Source organism: Argiope bruennichi, chromosome 4 (assembly GCF_947563725.1).
Source record: "Argiope bruennichi chromosome 4, qqArgBrue1.1, whole genome shotgun sequence".
In the NCBI taxonomy this organism is placed as follows: domain Eukaryota; kingdom Metazoa; phylum Arthropoda; class Arachnida; order Araneae; family Araneidae; genus Argiope; species Argiope bruennichi.
Window position 1 is genome coordinate 24507353 of NC_079154.1, and position 27038 is coordinate 24534390.

Genomic DNA, 27038 nt, shown 5'->3' on the forward strand with positions numbered 1-27038 from the left:
AAAAAAGTAATGAATCGGTAAAAATATTTACATTTTGTGAGAAACACATACAGTAATGATTTAACTGTTGATTTTTATGGAAAATTGTTATATTTACATCTGTTGCAATATAAATAATCGACAGGTCAAAAAAGTTTGTTTATTTAAGAAAAAGTTACATGGATTTTTACATTCTCATAACGGTAGTACCAAGAAAGTATAATAATAGGCGGTTTTTTAAAGAATCTCCATGTTTTAGACCTCCCTACTTATGAAAAATACATTTTTGGAAAAGGTCCGTCTATGACAAAGATAAACCAAAAACGCTTTGAGCTAGATGGATGAAATTTGATATACAGACTTTACACCAATTTGTAAATTTCTATTAAATTTTGGGTAAAATCTACTCAGAGAATGTCTGTTTGACTGTTCGAATATAACGCGATAGTTACATAACGAACAGACTTAGATGAATAGATAAAATTCGGTACAAAGAATTAACATCTATAGAGTAGACACCCATTAACTTTAGAGCCAAATCCAAAAGGGGGTTGACTGTCTGTCGAACTGCACTTTTAGAAACATATAAACGCGATAGCTTAAAAACGCTATGAATTAAATATATCAAATTTGGTATGGGATTTTGAGACGACAATAATAATGGTGCGTCAAATTTCTGTTTCAATCCGAAACATGTTTTGGAGAAAACGCATCTAAAACACAAATTCCAATTTCGGATACTCTTAACCGCATTCCAGGCATTTATCGCCAAAGATGACACGATAGATTCAGTAAAAATGCGAAATTCGCGCCAAAGGTTATTATTTTGTAACTATTAGGCTCCAAAGCTATGCAAGGCATTCTTTGGGATAACACCTTTATTAGAGGGTATGCGAGGAAGTGTTGGAAGACTACTCCCGCCTTTTTTTCTTTTTTTTTTCTGTTTAGCAATTATGATTAGTTAAGCACCAATTTTGTCAAAAAAAAATTATTAAAATAAAAAGATGCATATTTACTTCCAGTCATCCAGAAAAGAAAATGTATGATTATACTTATTACGCATCGGAAAATATATTAACCATTTCTTGGGCCGTAGGAAGTATGCTTCCCACTAAATTTATCAATCTTTGTATAAATTTATGTAAGTTGGCATAAGTTCTGACAAAACTTTTTAGAAACACAGAAACTTAGATACTTCAGTTCTTTATCTCACACAAAATGATGTGTCTTGATTTGTTACTTAATTATTAATTAACTAAGTTAATTAATTAATCAAATTAAATTTATCTAATAAGCTAAATGAATCCCTTTCCTTATTCTAATTTCAAGCCTAAAAATATTTTAACATAATATGACTAGAAAAAAATGACCCTTTAAAGGGTTAAAATAACTCTAGAATGTAATTAATCAAATCAGGATTAAATTCGTGTATTACAAAAATAATTACTAAAAATATTGACGCCAATTACTCCTTTTAAAATTAGCAAGTGTTAGAAAAAGTCATATAAAATAGCTTTCGGATACAATGATTTAACAGCTACACTCTAAATTGTGAAATTGAAGCCCGATTCCTGAAATGTGAAACGCCAGTATTTCATCAAACGAATCCGAGAAATGTCACAACCGTATCTACCAACACACTCAAATCGTAAACACCTTTCTCAAGGTTACTTTATAAAATGCGTTTATGGTTTCATGGAATGAAATTTCGAAAGGAAAATAAAAAGAAACATTACTAGCGGAACTAAAAGTAGTAAAATTTTCAGTTTCGTATTGGTTAATTTGTAAAAACAAACGAGAATATAATTTAAGTTAAGACGAATATAATAGCGTTTGTTCACGTATCAGATTTTCAGTTTCAGCATGAATAATTGTTATAAAAAATTCAATGCAAAAAAAGAATAAAAACCACTTTTTGCACTTTTATCATTTTATAACATTGTTTATACCCTTAGTCCAAAGCATGTTGTTTTATGCTTTTTTATTATAATTAATTAAATGTGTTGAAGAATATAATTCCCATAATGATACATATAAACAGAACAAAAATAGTAATCTCTCAAACATTATACGGGAAATAATTAGATAATCCAGTGAGAAAATGCTTAGAAAATATAGTACTATCTTTTCTGTTTTCCTTATAAAATTCTGCATCGCCTGAACGTATCATGAAGTAGAGATAGATATGGAAGTAGCAAACTCTCCTAAGTCACAGCAAGTCCGCAAGAGAAAGTTCTCTCCTCTCATCCAGGATTCACTACACATTTTGTGCTTCGTAAATGAATTTTGGATGTCTTCACTTCGACTGACTGTGGTTGAAGTTTTAATACATATCTACAAGTTTGATGAAAAATCGACATACCATATTTCATTCATCTTAATCGTTTCTTTCATGAGTTTATCACATTCTCATAATGAGAATAAATTAGAAAACAAATGGTCAGTCAGTCCATCAACAGCTATGTCTCAAGATTTAATATACCTTTATGTTTCTGAAAATAAAATTATGCATCAAATTGTAACTCTTTACGGTTGTTGTTGTTTTTAATTTTTTTCATTTATTTATTTATTAGGAATTTTTTCCTCTAGCTTTTTATGTATTCGCATGCATATAAACAAATAAATAATCATATTTTCCTTCAACAGATTTCATCCAAAATTTAACAAAAGTCTACAGTTTGCCGTTTGGCCTACATACTAAATTTCATTTCTTTTGTTAAAAGCGTCTTTATTTATTTCTTTGAGTCATTGTGCTCTTAGATAAATATAGATCGAGAGAGACATAATAGTAAAAATAAATTTTTCCTTAAGATAAAAGGAAATTGAAAACAAAAATTCGTCAAAATCACGAAGTTGAATTTTCGACGAATACAATACTTTTCTCAATGTACTTCCTTTACAAGAAAGGAGAAAAAAAAAAGTCATTTCATATTTTTTTTCGTAAAGTTTTTTTTTTCTGAAAGAGAGAGGAAGTTATAATTTTTTAGTCGTTTCAGTTTTCGAAAAAAGTATTGTATATGTATATGTGTTGTGACTTATAGCTCTTTACAAGCCCGCTGACAGTTATCTGTCAGCGATTTAAGCCAGGTGAGCGTCTCTTGTTTTTTCAGTAGCGCCAACTAGTGTCCAGAGTACGACTTAGCTACTTCATGCATCACATTCGCTTGCATAACCCCTTTTTACAGGGGGGCATATTCACACACCTCACAGAAAGAACGCAGAAGAACCATGCCCGAACCGGGACTGGAGCCCGAGATGCCCAGAACAGGGGAAGACGAGCTACCCCTATGCCACGACACCGGCATTGTATATGTATACAATGGTTGAATCAAACTAAATCTCTCAAGTTTTATTTGTTGATATTTCGTTAGTGCCACATTTTTTTTTTTTTCCATCTTTCTATCTCCTCTGACGTTTCCGCTTCCGTTTTTCCTTCTTGAGTTCTATTAATATTTACTTTAGGATATCAAAGTCTAACCTATGGTTATAAAATGCATAGTCTTCATTTATTTAACACTATTGAAAGCTTTATTCTTGAACAACATTTTGCATGAACGAATTTGATTTAACTCAATTTTGATTTAGAATCAGAATTCTGAATCTAACTTTATTATTATTTTTTTTTTTTTTTGGCGCAAGAGCTATATTTAACTATACTGCAATAATCAAATGGTAAAAGTATAAAAGATTTAAAAATCAATCATTTATTTAAATATAAAAGCAGAGATATAAAGCTAAAAATAAATAAAATATTGATTTAGCTGAAAGACATAATGATATATTACATTTCGCAATTTATTATTGTTGAAAGAAATTTCTATGCTGATTTTGAGAAAAAAAACAAAGCAATTCTAAACTATTTCTCTACTAATAAAAACTAATGTGAATTAATTTTTATGTGAATACATTTCTAAAATTTATTCACATCAAAATGGCTAGAGAGTTTAAATTTCTCACCAACTAAAGATCTTATGAATGAATCTTAGTAAATGAATAAGATCTTCTACAGTGACAGAAGAATGTTATAAATTTCATTTCAAATGTTTTCCTTTGCTTCAAAATTCACATACAAAGAAAAATATCACAAAATATTTCTGAAAGTTAGTGAGTTCCTATTTTAAATTTATAGTGTTAGTTGCTTGTTTTTAATTTAGAAGAAAAGATAAATAGATTTTGTTTTAAAGTTGCGCAAGGATATTTTTTCCGTAATATTTAATATAATCATTTTACACAAAACAAACATTGCCATCAGCTTATTAATAGTTTATTTTAAAAAACCATCAGCTTCACTACTGAAAAACCATCGTAGTGAATTTCTTCAGTGCAACTTAATTAAGTACAATGTTTCAACTGTTACCAGAAATTATAAGCTTAGTTTTTTTAAAATAATTTTTACATAAATATAAATTTTTCTCTGTGATCTAAATTGTACGAAATTAACTAAATATTTAGAGTATAAAATATAATTCATACCTTCACTCATAATGTGACATTCAGCAAATGATTAAAGTCATTGAAATTGTCTAAAAGCTAAAAATAGAACTATTTGGACAAAGAGTTGTGAAATGAAAGTAAAGATTAAAAATATTATCCTAAGCTGAAATATATATTTATAACATTATATATTTTTATTAGTTTGTATGCTTTTTTAACAAATCTTCAGTTTTTATCCAGTCTTGACGAAATTTGCATACGTGCTCTTCAAGTCAAAAGCAAGGTCATTGTCGACTTTTCCCAAGTTCAAAAGTTCACTAAAATATTAATTATTTTCAAATTAAGCCATTTTTGATGTTTTTCGGCCATGTCCTCCGAAAATATATGTCACAAAAACTATTTTCATGCTATCATAAAACTTACAAATTATCTATTAAATATATAATTTTCATTTTCGTAACATTTTCTAATTTTAATATTTTTTTATTTTAATTTGATTTACAATATATGTAACAATATCATTGTTATAATGAAATTTAAACTAATATCACTGTTTCATTAAACTCAATAACTTACTTTTGCCAACCTTTAAATTAAGAAAAGATTTTTTTTTTTAACTTTAACTCCGTAGTAGGGTCTTTACTTTCACTTTTACTCCTTAGCATGTATGCTTTTTAATTTCAGCTTCAGTGATTTGTAATACAATTATTCCATTAAATTCAGAATTTTTTAGTCTTATCATCTGACTAGGTAAAATTTTAAATAATATTCCATATTAATATTTAACAACCAAAAAAAAAATAAGAATGTTCCAGATGAACAAACCAGCTAAATTTTTAATAACGTTTTCATATCTTTTTAAACTAGTTTTTTAAATGCAGCAAGAGACAGACGATTTTTTTTTAAAAAATAGCTTTATTAGTGAATGAATTTTTACTCTCAAAACAGAAATTATTTTTTATTTAATTCAGAAAAAAATATTGCATTTAATTTTGTCATTAATTTACACTCAATTTCAATAAACCAGAAAAATTTCTCTTGCTAAAAAATACATGATTGCAAACGAAATACTAGAGAATGTGTAATATTTAATTTAATCATCCATTATATAATTCATTAAAATGGAAATGCTGTAAAATAAATGCAAACTTTTGTTCTTAAGAGATCTTTTGTTCAGATTATATAACACATTTCAATGTCATATAAATTATTTATCAATTTAATAACTTCATGTAAAAATAATAAATACATTTAAAATTAATATGTTATTGATTCAGTGGATTTTTAACATACTAATAATAAGAGTAATACTACGGCCTTGATTAGGAACGTAACAAATAATTAATAATATTCTTTTCATATTCACCGGATTTAATTTTTCCATTTCTAATAATACTCCACAGTTGGAAAGAAAAACACTTCTTTTTCGCAATTGACACTTTACAAAGCCAATCAACGAAGGCATCTGTCGGCAAGAAATGACAAATGGTGGAAAATTCAGACGATTTCAAAAGACCGTAATAATTCTTTTACGATAAATAATGCATTTTTCCCCCAGCTGTTATTATGTTATGCTGCAATGTGATTCTCAATTTTAGAATAATAAAAGCAATATCTCATTATTTACGAAGATACTGCAGAAAACACATTAAATGCTTATATTTTGGCTTTTAAAAAAGAAATTTTAATTTAATTATTAAGATTTTATGTACTTTTGTTGAAAGTTTTAGAAAACAAAAAATTTATTCTAACAAAGTTTTAATTAAAAAGAAAAGTATTTAATATTTCTTTACATTTTCTTTAATTTTAAGTTTATAACAAACGTGTGTATTGTTTCCTTAAAATTTAATCCATTTCTGCTTCTAGAATTAATTCAATTATTCGAGCAATAGAGTTATTCCGCAACACGTAAGAGCTGCTTTAAATTAGATCCATTTTTTTCAAAAGCGAAGATGGCAATGCTTTGCTTGCCTCCGTCATTAGAAAGGAAGTGGAAGCAAACGATAAAGAGCAAAAGAAAAGAAAGAATAACAAAAAGCGAAAAGAGGGGTGGAAAAAGATACAGCAGACAGAACGCGAGATGCTTGCGTCTGGCTGAACTACAAGAATCCAAAGTAGAGTAGCGGTCGATTTCCTTAGTACTCCATTTATGATTATCTACCGCTGAAAACGCGTATCTGAACTCGTAACTCGCGCATTCGTAACTCGTCTCGAATTTCAGTTCATTCACGAATTTATTCAAAATAAAAACAGATTCATTCTTTTAAGATCTCATGTTCTGGAATGTTAATCACAAGCAAACCGAAAATAATTTGAATCGTAAAAAAAAATAACTGCTTTGCACTTTGAAGGTGACAGTTGTGAAAAAGAAAGTAAAAAAAAAGGGGGGTGCACAGCAAAGTTCTAAGTTAACTAAATAACACATATTTCTTCTCGTCAATAAATGAAGACAAAATCCAAAGAATTTTTTTCAACTTTTGATCATATTTTAATTGTTATCTTTACTAATATTTCTTAAAAATAAATAATATCTTTCTCATTTCCAACTTCGAACATCTGTTGCCCGTTTTACCAACAATTTGCACTTAATTAAATTCGGGGGTATAAAAGAACACTTTTTAAAAAATTCTTATGCATGCTTAATAATCTCCCACGCAACGCCCAAAGCGTAATATGATATTTCGTATTCAAATCCCAAGGCTAATAACCTTCCAAACACACTCACAACCCTTTCCTAAAAGAAGATCCAATAAATTTTAATACAAGCGCAACATGTCCACATTAAACTACAAAATAACAATTTTTTTTTTTTTAATATACTCACTTTTCCTTAAGCAAATTGACTCCTTCGACGGGCACATCGGGCCTCGTAACGAGAACTTTGGGCTTGCTCATCTTTTGCGCTGAGGAGGCAGAGAGAGTGACAGAACGATCCTTTCAAGTGAACGTTTGACAGAAGGATAGAAAGGAAGTCACCTTACAGCAAGGTCATCTCGCGTTGCGATGGCGCCACGATCGCGTCTCGGAGTAATGACGTCACAGATGCGAGAGCGGAGAACTTGAATGAGAAATATTTACCAGAGGTTTTGATAATTTATGTTTTCATTGTTCAGTTAGTCGCGATGACTACATTGGGAGATGCTTGGACCTTCATTTGCATAAATGAATAGATTTAAATTCTTCAGACTAAAGGACATGTAAATATGAAATGAATATGATTATTTTCTCATAAACGTTAAGGAAACGAATAACAATTGATTAAAGTGCTGGTAAATGATTATTGAAGTGAAACTTTAATTGTAAAGCTTGTTTATTAGAATTGAGAGCTGTCACTGACATCAAAGTAATGAAGAAAAGAAATATAAATCGCGAATGCTAACCACTTCAGTTTTGATTAATTAATAGCAAAGTGATTGAGACAGACAAAAAAAAATAGATACGTTCATATTAGCATTAATATCTCACCATGATAAAGCAACAGTTACAAAAGCTTTATATATAAATACACGATTTCTGTTAACTTATGCCATCAATCGTATCAAATTTACTTTTGATATATTTAAATCTATCTACTTCTTAACGAATAAAGAACATAAACTTCATAAAAGAACAGAATATGAATAAATAAGCAGGTAAAATTATTTAAGAATTAAAGCGTTTTATCATAATGCCTTAAAGTTTATTGAAAAAATACAAACATTTTTTAAAATTTATTTTTAGTTTCTCGTATACGTAGTATAGAGAAAGTATAGTAATCGTCAAAAAATTCGAATTCGAAATTTAGGCTAATCTATACGTTTTAAATCTTCCTGCATTCGAATAACATATGTTTAGAAAAAGTCTGTCTGTCTGTCAGTGACAAAGATAACTCAAAGATGGCTGGAATTTGATATAAGGCCTTTGTAGATTCTATCAAATTTTGAGTAAAATCTGTTCAGAAGAAGTCCATCTGTTCGAATATAAATTAACACGATAATTGCAAAGCGAAGACAACTACAGGGTGTCCCAAAAAAATGTATACACATTTTAGCAGCTGATAACTAAGTTATTTCTTCTTTCTTTACGGACTGAACCCATTGAACCGAGTGATGGCAGACAGACTTGAATTTGAAGAAAAGAAATTTATTCTAAAATGCTACTGGAAGTATGAAAATGCAGTAGAAGTGCAAAGACAATTTAAGTGGGAGTTTAACAAAGAACCACCTAAACGAGTTACCATCACTCGAATTAGAGATAAGCTGATGGAAATATTCAGGACGTCCATAAACCTGCAACAGTTGTTCAATTGAGGGCACGATTGAACATGAATGTACGAATATCCCAAGGGAATTGTTCCATCATGTGTGCTATTCCATCGCTTCGCGTTGTCAGCAGTGTCTGGAGCAGAACGGACATCAGTTTGAGAACATGCGATAACAAGATAATAGAATGATATTTGAAGAATGTTGTTGAAACATGTTGAAGAACATGTTGAAAATTATTCGAATTATAATAAACCCCAAATTTACAATTATTTAAAGTGTGTATACATTTTTTGGAACACCCTGTATATAGATAAAATTCGGAACACAGATTTAACATATGTAATGTTGACCTGTCTAATTTTGAGCTAAATCCAACTATGAATTGACTGTCTGTCGGTCTGTAACTTCAAAAACATGCAAACGCGATCATTCTAAAAAATGATGATTTAATTATATCAAATTTAATATTGAAGTTTCTGATTACAAGTGAAGCTTTGTGTCAGATTTTTGTTTAATTTGGTTGGGGAAACTGTATCTAAAACACTAATTCGATTTTCGGATACTATTAACGAATGCCAGGGTTTAATCGCCAAATAACTCGCCAAGGATAACACGATAGAATTCAATGAAAAAGCTAAATTCTCGCCAAAAGAACGTAATTAGTGTACGCCAATGCAATGGAAGGCAAATAAAACAAAAAACAAGGCTGGGATAACAAATTTATTAGAGAGTATGCGTGAAAGTTTTATGGAGACCACCTCCGCTGGTTTTAAATATTTCATTTATAACGAGTTTCCTTTTCAAACATATTTAAAAGAAATAAAACTTGTTCACTCTCTATATTTCAGAAGTTTTATTTTCAAATTTTCTTTAAGCTATTAAAGATTTATTGGCAACGTTGTGTAAAATTATCCGTTTTAGAAAATTCCTAAAATTTCTGCGTGATGTATAAACTTAAGCATTTGTTTTATTCCCTTTGGAATATGCTATTAAGATCTCTGTTTTTGAAGCCAGGATGTGAGTGCTTTTTTTACTTTCTCTATACTTTACATTTTGAAGTAAATAAAATTGTTTTCGAAAATTTATTTTTCTTCTGGGCAATTTTAAAACAGAAATTGAATTCAAAAAATTTTTCTTTAGCGAAAGTTTATAGAAGAATAAAATTGTCGTTACTTATAAAATCTACTAGTAATAGAGTTAGTGTGTGTGCGCGTGTGTACGTGTGGGCTCGCACGCACTCAACTTGATAAATCATTTGACTTAGAACCAAATTTGCCACAAACATAATTTGGAAGTGAAAATGTGCAACTTGAAGCAAATTTTTTGATATTTTAATTGATAAAAAATGAACAATTAAGGGAGATTTTAATTTTTTTCTGTGATAGATAACAACCGAAAATATTATTGCACAAAACTAATTTTTAAACCATTTTAAAATATTATTAGATCACTCAATAGATGACGCTGGGACCCTACAATTGTTTTTTACCTTAAATGCGTTAGCTTGGAGGTGTTAAAAAGCGGGAATCACAATCGAAAGCTTAAAATTTCTTTGCCTGCTGCTGGTATGTACTTTCCTTTTTGTTTCCATTACCGGTTTGAGTGTTATTTTCTGGTTATTTTTGTTACTGTATTTTTTCTTATTAGTGGATGTATTCTTCTAATTTATTGTTTTGTATTTTCCTTTCTGTTAAAATGGTATATCTCTTAGGCTTAATTTCAGGGGATTTTCGGGTCACGAGGAATTATTATTAGACTGTTTAGTCTGCATTCCTTCACAGAAAAAATCCCTTTTTTTGAATCCCTGCCTGAGGGTGACCCTTGAAAAAGTCTTCAGGCCGGATTCATTTTTTATTTGGTTTAATTTGATTTTCCTATTAACTTCGGTTTTATTACTTTTGTCTATACATATATATATATATATATATATATATATATATATATATATATATATATATATATATATATATATATATATATATATATATATATATATCTTTTCGTGATATATATTATATATATATATCATTTTCGCGATACCAATTCAGTTACTGTTCAGTTTTTAGCAATGGATTATAAAAAAAATTTTTAAGAAATATTTTTTCTTTGTACCATTTAACAATAGATTTTATTATTGCAAAGAAATTCAAACCATTTTCTATATATCATGAAATATTTGAAAGCTGTATTTCAGTATTTTCTTCAATGTCTCAAAAAAAAATATTTTTAACAACGCAATGAATCAGAAAGTGAAATTGCAAACAGTAGATTGAAATGTGAGATCTGAAATAGATAACCGACACATTCAATTTTTTAATGTAACGGAAATTCTCTTCCATTAAAAAGTGAATTGTCAAAATAAATAGAGCAAGTGATACTACTAAAATAAAAAGGCTTTAATATCTATCACAACTTTTATGCTGAAAATGCTTCGTTGAAAAAATCCTGCATATCAAATCATGCATAAAAGATTTAACTGAAATTAATCCAAATTAATATTCTTAATTAATCAATCGTCTAAAAAGATCTAGTCTTCAATAAAATTAAATTATTTTCATTTATTAATATCTGAAATCAAAAATAGTAAGTGCTAGCATAGTTTTCAGGACTAAAAAGTTTAATTTCACTATTTGATTTCGAATCAAGATTCATGACTTATGGAAAGCTCTTTATTAAAGCTGCATAATAAGAAAATTCGTAGTTATTTGAAATCGCTCCTTGAAATGATATGGGACTGATTCTCTTAATATTAACGTCGAAAATGTGAAGAAAACAAAGCAAGATTTCAGTATTTAAAAGTAAGGCAGATATATTTTTTTTCCTCTCTTGAAATTTGATTAAAAAATGAGAGGAATTTAAAAGAAATTTGAACCATTAGTCCACAACATCATAGCATCATGCTATTTTAGGTTGGATTCGTCTATCATAATTTTACTTTGTAAATTTACTTTTGATTATGCAACAGCAATTACCTGCACATTCAAATAAAAATTGTATTTAATATCATTCCAATGAGCGTGAGTATAAATCCAGGAAACTAAAAGAATGAAAAGTTTTGATGTAAAAATATACTTAAAAGTATTTTTAGAAATTTATTAAAATAAGAGAAAAAATTGTAGAAAAGAATTAGGATAATTTTAAAGTTAATTTTTTGAATTTTAAGTGTCACAAAATTAATTTGGATGTAATGATATATTCCAAAATTATTGAGGGAAAAATTTTATTTATTAATAACAATAAACTTTAAACTAAAAATCTAATTAAAATTCTTGTAAGCTCTTTATAAGTGAGCATTTGATACCCATGAAATGACTACATATCAAATATCATCGGTTTGCCAAATAGAGTATTCTGAACTCTTTATTTTGTATCATGTAATTTATAGACAGTAAGTCAACTTACAAGCATTATCCTGCTAAGATTTACTGATTAGTCCATCGCAATTCCTCTGTTTATTTTGAATATTTACAAAATTCAAGAATTTTAAAGGCATCTTAAAATTTTTGTAATTTTAATGAACATTATCTTGAAATATTCTATTTATAATATTGCCGCATTGAAAAGAGGCTGTCGACTCTCCATGGCCGAATGGTCATCACACTGGTGTCATAATCAAGAGATTGTGAGTTCGAATCCCGCTAGAGACAATGCGATTCACAGTTTGTGTAAATATTTAATTCCTTGATTTTATGTTTTCCTCTATTTCGTGTTCCAGAAGATTCTGGAACTTTCTTTCGTTTACCAGACACGTGTTCTGGAATTTCTTATTGTCTCCAGGAAAGTATTCTGGAACTTTCCCTGCTAGTATAAAAGCCGAAGATCTCTTAGTCACGGTGTTGAGAGTTGAGTTAATAAATTGGTTTAGCTCTACTTCTTGTGTGTGTCATCGAGTTCCACATTAAAGTATCTACGTGACAGTATGCAAAAAATATACCCACAAAAATAAATATACAATCTATTCAAGTAATTCATTTTGTTAGATTAAAAGAAATGAATGAATTGATTAACAAATCATAAACTAAAATTCTTTGCAATACATTTTAAAGGCTTTTTTATGTAAAAAATCTATGGAATACGAAATCTTTTATTTTCTCTTTTTTGCAATTCTCATCAAGGTTTATTTCTGTCACTTCTAAAATTTATACAAGGTTTCCAAGATTTCATGAAAAATTGAGCTGTTTGACAATTTAAAGCTATTTTTAGATTTCTCAAATAAGTAAAACAAGCCGTAAAAAAACGACCTTAATTCAAAGCATTTCATCAAAAGTTATCGAACATTTTAAATTTCTTTTTTTATGATTAATAGCTATTTTACTGATTTTATCCTTCAATATAAGCTAAATATCTTAGTTTCATTCGTCGAATGATGATGATATCGTGTCCGCGTTACGACGGAAAGGGGGTGCAGTAGCTTCTGAGGGTAAAGACCCCTGAGCACCCGAGGGCAGAAATATGACTTCTAGCTCATATGAAGATGAAACTCACACATTCGCTTGCACAACCCCTTTTTACGAGGGGGGGGGCACATTCACACACCTGACAGATAGAAGAAGAACCATCCCCAAACCGAGATTCGAACCCGGGACGCCTAGATCAATAGGAACGCTACCCCTATGCAAGGTCGCTGGCTTCGAACGAAAGTAGAATTATGAAAAGAAACGTTGAAGCAGTTTTCTTTTAAGTAATTATCGACGAGGCTAACAGCTATAGTGTCTATTTTTCAGGTAAAGTACGTGTATAATGCATGCTTTACATGCGATGTATACATCAAAATAATGCATGTTTGCAACGAATTTTGAACAAAACAAATCTGACTGAATGTAGGGTTCAAAATTCCAGTTAAGTTGAGACCCTTGTATATAACATTATTTCGGATTAGTGATAATCACTTGAATGAGCAAATTGGCAGTTCTCATACAAATCTAATATTTGGTTACAGCTCAGTAGAATTTTATTTTGAGCATTTTAGCATATTTTACAGATTTCATTATTCACCTAGTAGATTTTATTCTTTCTTTCTAGCACGCATTTTAAACACAAAAATGCTGCGTATTTTTGAGATAGGTGATTGTTGTGCAACTGCAACTGCAAATGTTTTCTGATATTGAATTAGATTTCATTCGCATAAGGAGCATTGGATTAGATATTTTTATTTTATTATTTCTATTTTTATATCAATCAGTAACCTTCAAAAATCAGTTGCCCTATCAGTTGCCTTATTAATAGAATACTCTATCAGTTGCCTTATTAATAGAATTGACCTAGTCCTACCAACCAAATTTGACGAACTGTGTTTTACCACGATAGAAAATATCACTTCCAATTAACTTAAAGAATGAACATACAGCAGTCTGATAGATTAGTAAATCTGCAAATTGGTAAAATTAATTAGTGTAGCGGTTACAAAACTCTATTACCCTCTCTTTTGATACAACAGATGGCGTTACCTTATTAACATCAAGGTATATTTTCCATGATCCTTCTTGGGGTATACTCACTTAGAATGTATTCGAAGTGAGTGTTGGGTATTTCGTGTTCGTGTTTGTTTTATCTTGTGAAATGTGGAACTTAGAAAATATTTAAATAACTGTTCCTGAAACTCATCTATTATTTTCCTCTACCTCATAATGAAATTATAAAGAGTCTCGTCGCTCTATATTAGTGAATAAAGTTTACGAAATTAATCTTGTTGTTATGACAGGGGATTTTGCCAAAGTGTTATTACGCGACATTTCTCGGAATTTTAGAACGGTGAACAAGGGCGACCATGGTGAGTATTTAGGGGCTAAGAATTTTCATAAAAATGAAAGTTGGCGAAAGTGGTACAGTGACTGCGGCTGGAGAATTTCGTCAAAGTTTTACTCCATAGAGGATATACAGAGAAGAAATGGTTTTGAGATTACTCCCGAAAATGGAGGGGGGGGAGTCAAATGATCATTGATGATGTATTAGGGGTCATAAGCAATCGTATGAAATGAAAAATTTTCGAAGTCAGACCAATAGATCGGAGACTGGTTCTTTAATATTCCTGATTATTTTAAATATATAATTCATATATTTATGCTATATTTCTTTATTTTCTGATATATGAAGTACACAAAAAATATAGGAATATTTAAAAATTCAACTTGGAAATTTTAAGAAATTTTCACATTTGGAATATTCTTGAGACCAAGAAATTTATTTTGGATATTATGTCTGACTGTTGATATCAGACCGTAAAAATAATAAATTTAGTAAATCAGTTCTTAAAATATATATTTCTAATAATGCCCAAGAAATTAGAATTATATTTATTCTTACAACTGTTTCAGTCTTACGTTATAACAATAATTATAAATGTTATGGAATCTAGAAATAATTTTTTCTTCACAAATTCACTATTGGCAGGCGTAAATCATGTGAAATTAAAATATTTTTATTTAATTATTTTTTACATTTTTAGTTTATTTTCATAAATAATATAAATTCTTCTATCAATTTATTACCAGGTAGATAATAAATACACGATGGATAATATAACGAAAATAAGATCAAAAATTTATAAAATTAATCGATTAACAAAAATTAAATTATGAAATTTTTTTAATAGTATTATGTTATAAAGAACACATAAATGGAAAAAAAAATCTAGCTTTATAATTCTAGCTTATCAGGAAGTAAGTAAGAAATTCTTACAAAATTTTATCTTCACAAACACGAAACAAGTCAAGTTAAATATATGTAATGATATTTTAATTTTAATTTCAATTTAATTAATTTTCAAGATATTATCTTAATTTAGCACATCGTAACTTCATTCTAAAATATTCTCTTATTTCGTGATCCAATTCCACTTTCGATTTAATTTATTCCTTTGTAAAAATTACCGCACAATCAATCTACGTCTTAAATGAAAGTGATACCTTCGGTGCCCTTGAAAAGGTGTCAAAGGTCACCACGTTTATTAAATTGGAAATCCCATCTTATATAAGACTTGTGATCATTTGTTCGTCTCTTTTTGCCTTCTTTCTTACTTCTGCTTTTGTGCCGCGCTGCGTCTGCTTGTAAATAAATTGCTTTCCCGAGATGGATATTAAAGCGAATTAAAATGTCTATGTCTTCAAACCTGCACTCTGCTTCAACCAAAATAATGTTACATATATGTTCATAATAAGAAGGCAATGATACTGAATAATGAAATACAGTGCACAAAATGTCATGCATCAAATTTTGGATAAAATCCATTAAAGGGAGATGAAATTATGATTCTGTTAGTGCTCAAGTGACATGATTGTTAAAACCAACCAGAATGATCTCCCCAATACTTTCTCGCATACTCCCTAATAAAAGTGTTATCCTAGAAAACGCATTCCAGTGAATTGGGTACAATTGCTGAGAAATATTAAGCTTTGGCGTGAACTTAGCATTTTTACTGGATCTATCATGTCATCCCTGGCGAGTTTTGTTGGCGATTAATCCCTGACATGCGGTTAATAGTATCCGAAAATCGAATTTGTACTTTAGACGCATTTTTCACAACCGATTGAAACAAAACTTTGACACAAAATGACACTTTCGTCAGAAAATCCATACCATATTTGATATATTTAAGTCAATGCGTTTTTGAGTTAGCGTGTTTATATGTTTGTGAAAGGACAGACGGTCAGCCCTTTGTTGTATTTGGCTCAAAATTTGATAGATGTCTACATAATTGATGTTAAATCTATGTACCAAATTTTGTCCATCTGGCCCTTTTCATTTTGCAGTTATCACGTTAACCTATATTTGGACAGCCGGACAAACAGACTTCCCCTGAGCACATTTGGCTCAAAATTGGACAGAAATCTATAAATATGGTGTAAAGATAGTATAAATAAATTTATCCATCCAGCTCAAAGCGTTTCACAGTTATTCTTATCATAGACAGGCAGACGGGCATTTTTTTAAAAAAAATGCGTTATTCAAACTCAGAGAAATCAAAAACTCGGAGATTCGTGAACATCTCGAGTTCGAATTTTTTGATGATTATAATACCTACTTGATATACTTGTTATCTCTGCACTGTGTATAAGAGAAAGTAAAAATGCAAATAAGTAGAAGAAATTTACATATAATATTTGCAAAGACTGTGGGTCTCTGCCAAATTGTGTAATAACTATATGTTGATATGCTGTGTATTCTCACTTCAATTTCGAAAGTTACAACACAAAAACCAAATGTGTTAGGTACATTAATCTTATTTTGTGATCTTTACATCATAACTCCAGATCAGAGTCAATTTATGAGTGAAATCGGTGAAAGAAAACAAATCATTATGCATACATAACTCTCTCTCTCTTATATGACAAAAGTAATAAAAATTCGAGGCGAGAATATTTTTTTTTCCGACATCGGCGTCGGTTTTTGTTATTTTAGCTGCAATTCGACGATAGCTATATTAAAAATGCCCAATTGATTATATTGTTTACATATGCTTTTCTTTATTATTTGTGCCATGTTCTATTTTTTAAATCAAATATTTTTTAAATCAAATAAATATAGGAGTTATTGGTATTAGAAAATTATTAAGTAAAAAGTTTATGAAGCGCATTTCAAAGTTCAATTTAATGCATCCATAATTAATGTACTGTAATAATTTAACCCTTTAAAGGGCCATTTTTTTCTAGTCATATTATGTTAAAATATTTTTAGGCTTGAAATTAGAATAAGAAAAGGGATTCATTTAGCTTATTAGATAAATTTAACTTGATTAATTAATTAATGTGGTTAATTAATAATGAAGTAACAAATCAAGACACATCATTTTGTCTGAGATAAAGAACTGAAGCATCTAAGCATACTAAAAAAAATTTGTTAGAACTTATGCCAACCTACATAATTTCTTACAAAGATTGATAAATTTGGTGGAAAGCATACTTCCCACGACCCAAGAAAGGGTTAATGTAAACGCATCCACATTAGCATTAAAATGTCAATTCTAATCTGTTGAAAAAGCGATTAACTAAAGAAGATATCCAAAGAAAAATGTCCATTTTATGTTAATTGCAAGAAATATTGTGAGTGAAAGATAATTTATGCATTAATCCTCTAATTGTCTCTAATGATTTTTAATCATTATTTAAATGCCACTTTTCTAAAAAAGATAAAGCATTTTTAAATGAAATTAATTAATACTGATTTGATAATCTCTACTAATAATAAATATGAATGTGAATGTATAACAGGGAACACTTTCCAAGTTAAATTGTTTGACCTAAAATTACCCAAATTTGACACATACAGACCTGGGAGGATAAAAAATACACCATGGAACAATTTTTTAAATTTAAATTAGAATTTTAATTAATTAAAATTCAAGCAGGAACTTTGGCATTTTCCCACGATTATGTACAATATATGCGTGTCAAAATAGTGCTACTTCAAGAAAAAAAATATTTATAAAACGCAATCGTTAAAACAATATTATGAAAGGCTTTTTAATTCCTCTTAAAGATAATGCAATTCCTTTTATATTTATGTGGAATTTTAATCTGTTTATAATTTTTCTCCTTTTCTATATTACATACATAAAATATTTTATAAATACTTTTTGATAAAAAAAATTTATTTTATATAAAGGGTTTATATATATGATATAAAGATATTTATTGTTAATTTTATGGTCAGAATACAAATTCGGCAACGCATAATTTCCTTAAATTTCAATCGTGACATTCGCCTTTCAATTCGTATCATAACAATTTATAATTCTGTCATTCATCATTTTCTGTTAAAATGATTTTTTTTGTTGTTGTTGTTTATTCATTTGTTTCATATGGAAAATAAAATAATATTAGGGAAAAATCAGTCTGTTAAGAAAATATTCAAATGTTTTTGAAAACTCAAGCAAAAAAATGTCGGTTATTTTTCAAAAATATAACAATTTATTTTGAACGCTTTTAATATTGTTTATTTTATAAAGAATAATCAAACGAAAATGACATTTAGAGCATTTTTAAGTTATAATAAGAATATTATTAAAAAAAAAATTAAACAGAAATTTTTAAAATATTTTTAAATTTCTGCCTATTGTCTAAAATTCCATCAGTTTTTAATACTTATTTTCTCGAATCAAATTTAACTTGGTTGTTTTATTTCATTTCTTACAGAATAAATAATCTCAAGATAAGTAGTTATTATTATTATTATTTTTTTTGTTGTTACCTTGACGAAAGAATATATCAACCGGAATTCCACTTCTTTTTCTCCTGCTTTTCCTTTTAGTAAAATGTCTATTTTTTCGCATGCAACAGAATTTTTAAAGCAATATTCTACGAATTCGAACTGCAATAATAGACCAATTGTTAAAGATCGTTATCTTCCTCTTTTCAATTTTTTTCCTTTAACTAAGCATCAGTTTATTCCACTGAATTTTCAACTGTATTTGAGAAAATGGCTTATACTTAACAATTTATACTAAACCGTATTCAAAATATAAAACTTTTGTGTCAATGAAGAAAAAAAAAAAGAGGATAATACTTCACTTCGCTTTTATAACAAAAAAATGGCGTAACTTCATATAAAATTTAAATAAAAATTCAAAGTTCGGCAATCTATCTATTATATTCAAGTAAAGAATTATTTAATTTGAAATAAATATTTATGAATTCCAAATTTTTTTTTAATTCAGATTTGCTACTAATAAGACAGAATTTCTTTTATTATCGAGAAAAAGAAAATCTATAATGGATCTATAATGGAAAGTTTACATTATTATAAAGAGCCACTCAGTAGCAATGGAAAAAATTTTAAATTCATGACTCAATACATTTTTAATTCCTCATATTCGAAGTATACAAAAAAGAAAATATTATAATCGCCAAATAAATTTTCTCTCCTGATTCCTGTCCCAGACCATTTTGTGTCTGAAAAGCCTACGTTTAGAATAATGTCTATCTGTAAACATGATATCAAAAACGCTAGAGCTAGGCATAAGAAATTTGATATATAACCTTTATACCAAATTTATAGAATTTCTACACATTTTGAATGAAATCCATTCACAAGAAACTTGTCTGTTGCCCGAATGCAAATGTGCTCGATGACCATAAAATGCAAGGAGCTAAATAGATAAAATTTCGTAAACAATTTTAGCATTTAAAGTAAAGATTTGAAAGAAATTTCGAATTAAATCCGTCAAAAAGTTGACCGTCTGTCTGTCTGTACTACATTCGCATGCATGTTAAAACTATAGCCCAAAAACTATTTAAATAAATTAAATTTCATACGTGACCTCGTAAATAAAATTTTGATTTCAACTGATCGAAAAAAAACCCGTTCAAATTGATACTCGGTTTTTTTTTTTTTTTTTTTTTTCCCCCTTTAGTATAATGTAACAGTACAAAACGCTCATATGCGAGACTCAAAAACTAAAGTTCTGAACTCTCGGGGAGCTCATGGCGTTGCCAAAAATCTACAATTTTTAGGAGAAATAATACCTTTATTAGAAAAAATAGAAAATGTGTGAGAACGTTTCAAGTTGACCACTCCATTTAGTTTATCATCGTAAACACCTTCGAATATCTTGTTAAAATCAGTTTTAAACAGATCCACGAGATATCTGAAAAATGCCAATATTGAAGATTTGCATTTTTGCCTCTATATCCAATAACTGCATTGAAAAATTTTCTTTTCTTTTATTAATATTTTAAAATAGGAGAAGGGGCAAAGAAATATAAATAAATAAATATATTTATTTATTTATATTTCTATATATATATATATATATATATATATATATATATATATAGCAAAGAAAATAAATATATTTTATATTATAATATAAAATATATTATAATATAAAAATAACAATTAGCGAAATGTTGTATTGAAGATAAAATAAGGCTCAAATACTTTTAATAATCTGTAGTGTTTGCAGGAGAGCAAATCAATAGAGTTAATTTTTTCTATAACAATTTCATGAACAAAATTACTTCAATGAAAGAGGAGAAATAAACTAGCTTGCAATAAAAATATAGGTTTCCCCAAATATACACAAAAATAACAAAACTGCATTTGTAATGCATAAAAAAGGAGAACATGTTTCTGCAATCTTCATTAGTTTATATTTTAAACATCAACCAGCCGCCTTTGGTGACTAGCTGTTCGACCAGCTTTTTAGTAGCACTAATTAAGTAATGTTTACGAACTTTGATGAAATAGATCATATGAGATGAAACTACTTTGAATTAGGTCTATACAATAAAATAGAACATTCCGATTGGTTAGCTATGCTGGCCAAATCGTGAAATCGGATCAATTGTTGAAAAGTTTTAAGAAGATCAAGTTGTGTCCAGATTTTATTTTCCGATATATCTAGAAAATAGAGAATATGGGGGTGCAGGAGACCACTGACGACATACTAAAGGTTATGAAATTTCAAATGAAATAAAAACTGGAGCACAAATGACCTAGTAATTGGACCCATATCGTAGGATTTTGCAGTAGATACTGTATAACGAAGTTGTTGGTTTTTTTTTTTTTTTTTCAGACTTTTCACGAAAATGAGGGAAGTACTATTAATTACATATCTAGACCTCATAAACATTCAAATGAATAAAAATTGGCGAAATCGATTATAGTAGCTAGTGGAAAGGTGGTTCTTTGTTTTCCTATTTATTTTAAATATACAGATAATTCTTTAATTATCTTAATACTTCAATTTCATTGAAATTTACATAATAATATTTATTGCGAGAAATTAATATTTATGGTTAATATTATTTTGATGAATATATTGTTATTACTCCTATTATTTATTTATTGCAAAAAAAAATTTTTAAGTTAATTTACATTTAGGAGTTTTTGAACTGATATTACTTATAACTACATTATTCTGTTTGCCTAATATTATTAGCAGACCAATCAATCTTTCTTGAGCTATGGCCAATTATATTTTCATCAGTTTAAATTTTGGCTATTACTATTCTGACAATGTTATGATTCTGCACAATACGAAAAATAAATTTGAGAATTCTTTTCTATTATACATGAAAATGAAAATCAACATCGTTTCACAAAGTTGTTTTAAAAAATTCATTTTGTTATTGTTTATATATCCTTACCAAAATGTGTTCCATCGACATCTTAAGAATTATTGGCTACAAAATATATTTCAAAAATTATATATAAGAAAACCAACTTACATAAATAAATGAAAAATAATAATAAGTTTTTAAAAATATCTTTCCGATAAAAGAAAGGCAGCTTTATCTGAAGGAAAAAATAATATGTTTTTAGTGGTGCCCTTATCATGTCGTCAAATGATAATATTGCCTCATAGAAAAGAGGCAGTCGACTCTTCATGGCCGAATGGTCATAATACTGGTCTCGTAATCAAGAGATCGTAAGTCCAAATCCCGCTGAAGGCAATGCGATTCGCAGTCTGTGTAATTATTTAATTCCTTCATTTTATGTTTTCCTTTACTTCATGTTCCAGAAGATTCTGGATCTTTCTTTAGTTTACCAGTTTAGTTTAGTTATATTAACGTCCCGTTTGAAGCAACACTAGGGCTATTTTGGTACGGACCTCGTCATTTTGAACCGCGGTCAGATGACGAGGACGACACCTGAGCTGGCATCCCCCTCTCCACACCACATCACACCAGTTAGTTTACCAGATAAGTGTTCTGGACTTTTCTTATTGTCTCCAGAAAAGTATTCTGTAAACTTTCCCTGCTAGTATAAAAGCAGAAGATCTGTCAGTCACTGTGTTCTGAGTTGAGTTAATAAATTGCTTTAGCTCTACTTCTTGTGTGTGTCACTAAACTTGAGTTCCCCACTAAAGTACCTACGTGACAATATATATACAAATTAGAAATAGAAACACTTAAAAGTAAAAGGACTCTTTTCCATCCAGAAACCTTTGGACACAAAGGTTTTGAGCACAGACGACAAATCACTAATGAGAACAAAGCGTTACTAATTTATTGAACAAAAGGGTCATTGAGCACAGCATCAATTGGTGTGAGCACACAAGGCCATTTCTGGGGGTTTCGTGCAATTAATTAATTTTGCAAAAAGTTAACGTCTCCATTTTTTTTTTTTCTCGCATACGAAGTATAGAGGAAGTATAGTAATCCTCAAAAAGTCCGAAGTCGAGATTTTGACGAATATACACGTTTTAGACCGCCCTGAGTTCGAAAAACCCATTTTTTAGAAAATAACAGTATGTGGCAAAGATAACTCAAAAAACGCTAGTCGTTTTGTGCTAGATTATTGAAATTTGGTATACGGTGTTTACACCAAGTTTGCATGTTTCTTTCAAATGATGAATAACATCTGTTCATAGGAAGTCCGGCTGTTCGAATGTAACAGGATAACTGCTAAACAATTAGAGCTAGATGTATAAAATTTGGTACTCACATTTAATGCCCATAGTGTGTTGTTTCTTATGGCACTTGCCTTGGACAAGCCCGCTGTTATAAGACAGCGATTTAAGCAGGTGGGGGAGCGTCTCTTGTTTTTATAGTAGCGCCAACTAGGGCCAAGAGTACGACTTAGCTACTCACGCATCACTCATTCGCTTGCACAACCTCTTTTTACAGGGCACATTCACACATCTCACAGATAGAACAATGGAAGAACAACCATGCCCAAACCGGGACAACTATGCTCGAACCCAGGACGCCCAGATAACGGGGAAGACGCGCTATTCCTATGCCAAGACGCCGTCATGTCTATAGTGTAGATACTGCCAAATTTTGAGCCAGATACGACGATGGGTTGACTGTCTATCGGTTTGTACTTTAAGAAACATGTGAAGGCGATCATTCAAAAACACGACTTAAATTTATCAAATTTGGCATGGGGATTTTCTGACTACATGTGTAGTTTGGCGTCAAATTTTTGTTTCAATCGGTTGAAAAAAACGCGTCTAAAATACAACTTCGATTTCTGAAGGCTATTAACCACATGCAGGAATTAATCTCTAAATAATACGCCAAGGATGAAGAGATGAATTCATTAAAAATGCTAAATCCACGCCATAAAGTTAAGGTTTCCTCAACTACTGTACACCAGTGCCATGTAAGGTTTCCTCCTCCGGCATGTCAAGTTTATTAGAGAGTATGCGAGAAAGTTTTGGGGGGACCACTCGGGCTGGTTACTTTCTTATATATGAAGTATATAAATTTAATCGTCGAAAAATTTGACTGATATTTTGATGAATATTCAAGTTTCAAACTTCCTTCAATCCGAAGAACGCATTTTTGAAATTATTTCTGGCTGGCTGTGTATACAATAAATCAATCAACGTTTTGAATGACATTTTGTATATACTCGAAATTTATAGATTCACATTAAATTGGAGCGAAATCAATACAAAGGACGTTTACCCGTCCAACTAACTCTCTCCGTTTTGCATTCGATTCGAGATTTTGATGAATCTAACACATTTTATATCTCCCCGGATTCGAAAAAAAATCCTTTTTGGAATGACTAGTCGTAATTTTGCTAGGAGTGTTAGAAGCTAACAGTAACACTCGCGTTCCACATCTGTTTTAAAAAAAAACTTTAATCAATATTTTCGATAAACATGCTTTTTATGATGGGAAGATATCCAATCGGAAATGGTAGCGAGGAACTGGGAACACATGCTTCGTTTAGCTGGTAAATGGAGAAAAGATATATTAATTTATATCAAATTAAATATTTTAATTTGATATAAATTGATCGGATTTCTTTAAAATTATTTTTGCTTATTTACTTTGTATTCGTATTAAATTTTAAAAATCGGCTTTTTTTTAATAACTACAATATTTTTTTTATAAATCAAAAAAATGTCCAAAATCATTTGATGGCGTCAATTATAAAATATTACATCTTGAGATATTTATTTTTATTTGCGTTTGATTCATATAATTATACTTTTTCTTTAACTGTTAACATGCACCATCAAAGATCAGATCTGTCCTTAAGGATTCGCCTCACTAAATAAAAAAAAAATAGAATAAAATAAATCACCGAAGGCTCAGTTAATAAAAAATAAATATTAATTTACTCACCTGATAAAAAAGCAATGGAAAGAGAATATGGCTGCATAATTAATAGGCAATGAAAAGAAGAAGGAAAATGTTTAAAAGAGGAAAAAAAGAAGAAGAAAAAGGGAAAAAATTGAAGAGGATTTTGAACTAGTATTTAGATTCCAAAAATGACACATACAACATATAACATCCAAAAAATATTTCTTTTCTACTTTGCAGAGATTCTTACAGCAATTCTTAATATATATTATAATATACAAGTGGTTATCAAAATAATGGAAACACATGTGAATAAAAGTGACAATTTTGAATGCGTTTTCGTAAGCATTAAAATAAAATAATAGTCACCAATTTTTTTTATAAACAGCAATGTATATATTCTGGCAGTATGTGTTAGATTTATTTAAGTTCTGTAATTCTTGGATTTTTTACAAAAGAGTAAAATGTCAGACCTCTCAGATTTTCAAAGAAGCCAAATTGCAGGAGCCCGTCTAACTGGAGCAAGTGTGACCGAAACATCCCAACTTTTAAGCGCTTCTAGAGGTACGGTGTCCAAAGACATTACAGTATACTCACAACGAGGCAAGACAAGCTCGGAAAAGCAAAATAGTGAGTGAAAAGAGAAGCTCAGTGAAAGAGACCATCGGGTATTGAAGCGGATTGTAATGACTTAAAAGCGAACAACTGCAGTAAAAGTGACCGCAGAGTTCAATACCCATCTGGATTCTCCAATGTCAGTGATTACAGTTAGAAGGCACCTTCATAAACAGAACATTTATGGCAGAGCAGCAATTGTCAACCAACTTGTCACGGATGTTAATAGTAAAAGTAATCTACAGTGGTGTCACACTCACAAAATCTGGTTGATTCATAAATGGAAGAAAGTAATATCATCTGACGAATCGCGTTTCACATTTTTCCCTACAACAAGACGAGTGCACGTTTGGAGGACACAATCACAAGCGTATGATCGTGCTTATCTCCTTTTAACTGCCAAGCATGTAGGTGGATCTGTCATGATATAGGCAGCCATGTCGTTTTTTTCTGCTGGACTAATCCTTCCTTTCCTGAAAGGAAGGACCACTGTGGAGAAGTATTTTAGCTGACCAGGTCCATCCTATGATGCAAACTTTGTTTACAGCAAGAGGTAGAATTTTCCAGGATGATAATGCACGTATCCATACAGAGGCAGTTGTCAATCATGGTTGATGAACACGAGGATGAATTTAAACATTTGTCTTGGCCTGCACAATCACCCGACCTCAATATAATTGAACCGTTTAGTTTATTTTAGAGAGTTCAATACGGAACCGATATCCTCCACCGGCATCTCTCCCAGAACTTTCACAATATCTCCAGGAAGAATGGTGCAAATTCCTGTAAACACTATTCAACATTTGTATGAATCAATTCCTATTCGAATTTAAACTCTATTACATGCCAAAGGCGTCCTACACAATACTAATAAAAGATTCTTTATAAATCTAAGATGTTTCAATTATTTTGATAATCACTTGTATTACATCAACATCCCGTAAAATTAGGGTAATTTTAGGACAGATCACGTAATTCTGAACATTGGTTAAATGACGAATATAATGCCTGAGTAGATACTCTCTCTCCAACTCCCACACCACACCAGAAGTAAAATTCTCAGTCCCGACAGATTTATCTTGAAGCAAGCCTGCTTTCATATTAAGAGTATGTTTGACATAATGTTAAAATTTGAGAGCAGGAAATATTTTACGTAGAGCCGTCTCAACAAAATTTTAAATTTCGCTAAAATTATTCAATAACTATCACACACGAAAATAGGAATTTGAATACTGATATCCCAATGCAGTAATAATAAAATATTAAAAGAGCAAGAAAAAAATTTCACCAGTTTACTGATGCATTAGCATTACTGATTCACTGATATATACAACCTTACAATTTTGCAAATAGAAAACTTTTCAAAAAGAATATTTTGCAAACCAGTTGCCATTTTCCTCTAATCATATACATGATTTATTTTAATGGTTACATATAATTATAGTTTACTATTACTGTTATTACATTACTAGTATTAGTCAGTTATTTTTATCTAGTTTCAAAAAAAAATTTTAGAAAAAAATGTGAATAATATTAGAGTAAATAAATTCGTAAAATGCAATTATTAACAAAATAAATAATCACGATTATTTCATATTTGATATTCGTGGGTAAATATTGGTTAATAATGTATAAAGAAATATTCACATCAAAATATTCTGTTCTTAATTTAATATAATAAAATTATACATAAAATAATCAACAGAACTTTCCAAATTGTAATTCAGCATTTAATATTTTATATAGTGTAATCAAAGAAATAAATATCTTGCTTTACTTATAA

At 29.6% G+C, this 27038-nt stretch overlaps 1 protein-coding gene across 1 annotated transcript in view; it reads right to left on the reverse strand.

Moving 5' to 3' along the window:
- LOC129966880 (glyoxylate reductase/hydroxypyruvate reductase-like) overlaps positions 1–7395 on the reverse strand; it is a 30137-nt gene extending 22742 nt beyond the window's left edge. Inside the window, exon 1 of the mRNA XM_056081486.1 lies at positions 7238–7395. Within this exon, the coding sequence (XP_055937461.1) occupies positions 7238–7308 (71 nt within the window). The 5' untranslated portion in view covers positions 7309–7395. The remainder of the gene's footprint in view (positions 1–7237) is intronic.
- Between the last annotated feature and the right edge of the window lie 19643 nt (positions 7396–27038).